Source organism: Mytilus edulis, chromosome 5 (genome assembly GCF_963676685.1).
Source record: "Mytilus edulis chromosome 5, xbMytEdul2.2, whole genome shotgun sequence".
NCBI lineage: Eukaryota > Metazoa > Mollusca > Bivalvia > Mytilida > Mytilidae > Mytilus > Mytilus edulis.
Genome location: NC_092348.1, coordinates 40001796 through 40008314, shown reverse-complemented (window position 1 = coordinate 40008314; position 6519 = coordinate 40001796). Strand labels below are relative to the sequence as shown.

Below are 6519 nucleotides of genomic sequence, written 5' to 3'. Positions count from 1 at the left end.
ATAAGAATCCACATTCATCCAAATTGTTTCAAACAACAGACTTTTCAGGGGCGGATCCAGCCCTTTTAAAAAGGGGGAGTTCCTAACCCAGGACAAAGGGGGGGTTCCAATTACATGTCCCCATTCAAATGCATTGATCGTCCAAAAAAAGGGGGGGTTCCAACCCCCGGAACCCCCCCCCCCCCTCTGGATCCGCGCCTGCTTTTATGCAGTTTACATGAGTATTTTTACATTATCAAGCTTGAAATTTTGAAAATGTAAACCCCAAAATATTGAAAAAATATATTTTATGCGTTGGTTCTTTAAATACTCTTTAAGTCATTGAACAAAACATGTTAGTATACATGTGTAATGATAGCTCAGTTAGCTATTAAATGTAGATGATTTCTTTTCCAAATTCTTCCCCAACCACTCCCATGTAAAACACACCAATTTCATGTTTTAGAAGTCTGCTGTTTGAAACAAAACAGACACCATCTTTCATCTTCTGGCAAACTTCATACATACAACGCAAGTATACTTTGTTTGATATATATTTTTATTCACACCACATTCACAAAATCACATCCAAGTTAATTTATATAAGTTACGATGAGTCAAAGCAAATTAATTTTTGTTTCCAAGAAGGAATAAATTAACAAAATTTATTTTAATACTTATACTTAACATTATTAACTAGTCTCTTTCGAATAATCTTCAGAGCCCTTCCCTCCCAATTTTAAAAATTCATTTTGGTATGCTACTTATGTATTAAATGCTGTGTAAACTGTAAACATTAAGCAAAATTGTGTATTTTTGAATTATTTATGTTAAAGCAAAAAATAAAATAATGACTTTAGGCTTTGAAAAATTAAACATGAAGCTGATGGTGGGATAATGAATAAATCATGATTTTTCACACATTTCATAATTTTTTTGAAAAATAATTTCATTAAATCAAAGAATCAACCAAAAATAACAATTCATTCAAAAATCACACAAATTCAGTTCACACAAAATAACAGATAACAGTTTAATCCATACAGTTCAATTCAGTCTGCAGCAAATCCACACACGATTCGATCCAGTCCATCCTAAGATCCACACATTTTGTTCGAGTTCGCGTTTTTGTCACCCGTACAGATTCGATCCATTCTGATACACACAAGTCTAGTTCATACATATCCATTTGATGGAAATGTTAAATCTTTCAATTTTCACCCATGATCTGAATTTCACACATCCAAGTTCTTAAGTTCATGATTCAATAAAATTCATTCGTCACTTAAAACCGCACCAACATATTTTTTTTTAGAATTTACAGATAAAACCATATAACTTTTACTAAATAACAAACAACAGAAAAAAAATAATATAAAAATATTACTCTAGCACTAGAACATGTATAAAAATTGGGAACTGGGAACAACCTGATTCTGAGTTTTATATTATGCTGAAATAATTATTACATTGATCTATCTAGTTTAATAATTTCAGAAAAAATGATATATTTACTGTTAAAAAAAATCTTTGGGAATTCAACTTGAGCAGATTATGGTAATATGACACTACTTTTTAAGTTTTTTTCACCATCTAGCTACAAATTCTCTATTTTTAGATACTAGTACTTCTTTTGTAAAGATTTCGACAGCTGTACGAACATTTAAATGAATGTTTTTAATTTTTTCAAGAATATTGCAATAAGCGAGTCTCGAGTCAAATAAACATAAATGCACCAAGAACCCAATTTGCATTTGAAAAATTCTAAATAACTTTTGAACTTCATTTGAAATGATGAATTTTGAAGGGTTGCATCTATCTTTCTACCAGTGAAAAAAATCCAACAAAGTAATATAAATTGTTTGTCAAATGCAATATATATATTAAAATCTAGTCTGTTGAAACTTGAAAACAAGTAAACATGTTTTTCAAAACGTGGACAGGACTGCTAAACTATACCTTTTGTTTGCATACTTTCATCAGGCCATTTTAGAATTTGAAAAGAATAGTGCTGAAATAAAACAGGATATCATGCATTAACAGTGAAACATGTCTCAATTAAATACTGCCGAAACCAAAAACAAATTTTAACTAAACTGTTGTACCAATGTCTGCAACAACTGCAACCATTCTGAAAGTGATCAGTCTTTTAAATTTAGACTGTTTTTTTTTACAATTTTAGTGAGTGCACCACCTTTAAAATTGTAAGCCTGATTAGGATTAAAAAAAAATATTGAAAATATTTAGTTTTCGTCTAGTCTACATGATTACTTTTGAGGATTTAAGTACTGATGCTAAAACAATAACAATTAATAAAAAGTCCTAATTCCAACCACTAGGTTGCTGTTGTTGTTGTTGAGGTTGTTGTTGTGCCCCTCCCCAGCTGGCATAACTACTGCCATCAGTCCCCCCACTCCATCCCCCAAAGAAACCCCTACTGCTGTTTTGACGTGTTGAATCATAAGTCTGACTAGTGAAGGAATCACTTGCTGATGCGGGCTGGGTGGTTTGCTGAACAGGTGGAGGTTGTTGCTGACCAGGAAAATTTGCTTGTCCACTTAGTACAGCTTGAGCAGCTGCAAACATGGCAGAATTCAACAAATTCATCCCGAACTGGTTGAAATTGGGATCACCCATTGGTGCAGGAGGAAGGGTTTGAATTGGTTTCCCTTGTTGCTGCACGTTCCATCCACCTTGATAATTATTCTGGTTACGAGACCCACCAGAATTCTGATACCCTCTCTCCTTATCCTTCATCACTATTTTTTCAGAATTTTTTGGCGCTGCTGTAGTAATGTAAACACTAGCTCCTTTGATGATATGATCTTCACCACACAGAGCTCGAGCTATTGCTGGATCTGCAAATGTAACAAATGCAAAAGCTCTAAAAGGCTTAGGAATGAACACATCAACAACTTCCCCATACTTGCTGAAGTACTGACGTAAATCTTCTGTTGTTAAATCTTCTGTACATCTGGCAACAAACACTTTTCGACTAACCATCTGAGCAGCACCTTCCTGAAATTTTAAATCAAAATAAAATTTACATTAAATGTACAGTACACAAAGAGTGAGTCGTTCAAAATAAGTTTTTTTTTTTAATTGAATGCTGATGACTGTATTATTATAAATATATTGTAAATTCAGAATTTTGTTATTTTTTTTTTTGATATTGATAAAATGTGATAGAATTAATACTGTAATTATATTTTCAAACCATCATTTGAAATTTTGATCATATTAACTAAATATAAATTTACAATTCTTGTTTACTGTTAATATGAATAAAGTTTAGGTGGGCATAACATTGAACAAGGTAAGACCACTTGTACAGGTCTCTTAAAATGTTCCTGGTTACTACACATATAAGTAAAAACATCTAAATCCCTACTTACATTGGAGTTTGGAATTGTGACATCACACCATCTACCATCAATCATATGTCTTTGTGAACAAACTTTCACCTGAGACTCGTATTCAGAAAATCGAATAAAGCCAAAACCTTTGGACTGTCCTGTTTTTGGATCTCTCTTGACCTAAAATTGGAGTACATTGTATATACTTGTTTTCATATTTCTTTAATCAACAAACAATTATTTGCATTATGAAAACAAGCTCTGACATTCCAGACATTCCTACAAACCTTTATTCATTAATCCAAACAAAAATATGATACTAAGACTATTCTTCCAGGTACTATATTAATAGACATAATAATGATAAAATTCATTTTGGTGCATTCTATGCTGTAGAAATTTATATTAACCTTCTTCGAGTACTTGCTAATTTTTTTTTTAAAGAATGCTCTATTTCTCCATTTACAGAATTTTTTTTTTTTTTAAATGTTTTTGTATTATGATGTTTTGTGTACATTTGTATATTTACAAACATTTCTATCAAAAACAAATGAATAGTGAGTTCCAAGACTAACCTGAACCAACAAAAGTTCACCAAACTGTGAAAAGTACCGCCTCAGATCATCTTCTGTACTCTTCCATGGCAACCCAAGAACAATTAGGTCACTGCATCTTTGTTTGTCTAGACATTTGTTCTTTGCTCCTGGATTCTCAATACCTTCCTCACCCTTTCTTTTGTTTTCTTTAAAAAAAGAGAAAGCAAATTTTTAAAATTCAATGTTACTTTTGGAAGTTCCGAACACAAGTCAATTGATATAATTTGGTTATTGAAATGAATATTTCAAAATTAAAATTACCAAAATGGAAATGTAAATTGAGAAAGATGAATCGAAATTTTAATATGAAAAAATTCAATACAGCTTTTTATGAAGGGGAAAAACGTAAAGTCATAGTTAGTGAAAATTACACAGAATAAAACATAACTATATTGTTTACTTATTCAACTTTTTATAACTCCTTATTTTTATATATCAACATGATCAAGAATGTACGTTAGAAAACTCATGTTTTTTCTCTTCTTTTTATTATATTTATTAGTTTTCAAAGAGTTTTAAGTTATGGATTTTTTAAGAAAGCTATTCTTTATTTTGTTAGTTTTATATTTTCTTTATACATATTTACAAGGAAATGACTTACAATACAAATTCTAGCTGTAAAAAAATGTAAATAATAATTTTTCCAGACAAGATTATTTTTTAAAGACCTTGACTATATGTAACCCATAAGGATCTTGCACAGTCAGTTTTTTTCCCAGTAAATATTAATGCTATTAATACTTTTTGAACTCCACCTACATATGGTCCGAGACCACAATTATTTCGTAGTGTATTTCTTTTAGCATTGTTTAGACAATAAATGCATATTAAAAAAATCCCACCTGCGCTTTCTCAATAAATTTTTTACAGTGTGTTGTACTACTTTTGGGACAAATTATATCAAAATTATAGAAAAGTCTTCATCGGCTCTAACTCAAAACTATGGACAATTTTATGTTGAGGGGGTCTTGAAATCTTTTGATAGTTTCCGAAGTGCTAATTTTTAAACTCTTTCAACTGGACCAAATCACTACTTTACTTTAAAATTCATAACCAAATTTTTTGAGTGTCATTTCACCCCTTGACTAAGTTGACTTATTATTTGAGGCATGAAACATGGAGAAATACATTTGGAAGGGGTATAAAAAAAAATTGGCAAGTAACACACTGTCCACACTAGGGACTACATTTGTGGACAACGAAAATCAAGGGACGACAATTGTGGTTGTGCCCTTATATAAAAATATTGTAATTACAAGGGAGATAATTACACATTTCAATTTGCATTCCGAGGGAAACCCCAAACATTAGACACTCTACTGTTATTTGGACAAATATTAAAAAGTTTGTTATTTTTTAATACCAAATATATACAACTCTTTAATAAACACTTTATTTAAAGCTATGTCTGAACGTTTTCATGTTATAATTATTAATTTTGGGATGTTACAGACTAATTGTAAACAAGGTCAGCGCCCAAATTCGCAAAAATGCCATAAATAATAAAATCTTAATAAATGTCTGACAGTTCAAGCAACCATTACCTTTTGCAAAAACTACAATATAGACGTTCTGTCCCCAGTTACCATCAGGTGGGAATAATGTACCATCCGTCAGTCGAATGCCTCGAAAATTTCCAGTGGTTGGATTTCTGTATTTCATTCCACATGCTCCAGGGAACTGGGCAGATAAAGTTGACAAGAGGAGAGTTGCATCATCTTCACTAGGGATTTCAATTGGCTCTTCACCTTCATCTTCCGCCACTTGAATATACTGGGACATTTTGAAAATAACACTGAAAATGGATTTTATCTGTTCAGTTTCATGAGGAAATATTATACTTCCGGTTCCAACAGCGTTCGTAGCGGGATTTTTTGGAAGGTAGTGTAATACCTTTACAGTGAGTTAAAATAGAATAGACAACGACGGTCTTATTTTTATTGATTGTTCGATCGATTTATTACCTTTTAACCCCACTTGCAGCACTTCTATTTTGTGGCGGGCAGTCATTTTCTGTTGGCCAAGTAAGACACGGTCCGGAGAGAACCACCGACTTTAGGCTGGAAAACTGACACTCGTAGCCAGATTTGACTGAGTCGAGCGCACCTGCCACGTGCGGGATCGGATTCCAATCATAACCTCAGTGCCACTTAAACCACTCGGCCACCATTTTTTTAAAATAGAATTTAACATTATAAAAAATACAAAATCAGTCATGTTTCGAATTCCATGGGCTCCGAGTTCACCACATCCTTTACTTCGGCATGAACTGCTTTTAAAAAAAAGAAAATATGACCCAAATCACATGAAAAATCAAGTTTAGCAGAAGTAAAATTTCTAATAAAAGCTAACAAAATCGACTAGTTTAGATATTTCTTACTTCTTATTTTTATTTTTGGTTGCCATGCAAGATTTTTTATTTGCTGTTACGCTCTTAGAATCTTAGTTATGCAAACTGAACTTCACTTGTGCTGTGTTTTTTCTTTCTCGTTTCTGAGTGAACAATGCCTGTGAAGGTCGTGCAAGCTTCTTTTACTGACAAGTCTTTAAAGTCATATGAAACGAGTTAGTGGCAAAAAATAATGTTT

At 32.2% G+C, this 6519-nt stretch overlaps 1 protein-coding gene across 1 annotated transcript; it reads right to left on the bottom strand.

Moving 5' to 3' along the window:
• Positions 1-520: 520 nt before the first annotated feature.
• On the bottom strand, positions 521-5809 carry LOC139523653 (TAR DNA-binding protein 43-like). Its single transcript, XM_071317835.1, has 4 exons — positions 5476-5809; positions 3911-4077; positions 3375-3515; positions 521-2997 (listed from the first exon to the last, which is right to left on the bottom strand). The coding sequence occupies exons 1-4, from the start codon at positions 5711-5713 to the stop codon at positions 2302-2304; spliced, it is 1242 nt and encodes a 413-aa protein (XP_071173936.1). The 5' UTR covers positions 5714-5809; the 3' UTR covers positions 521-2301.
• Between the last annotated feature and the right edge of the window lie 710 nt (positions 5810-6519).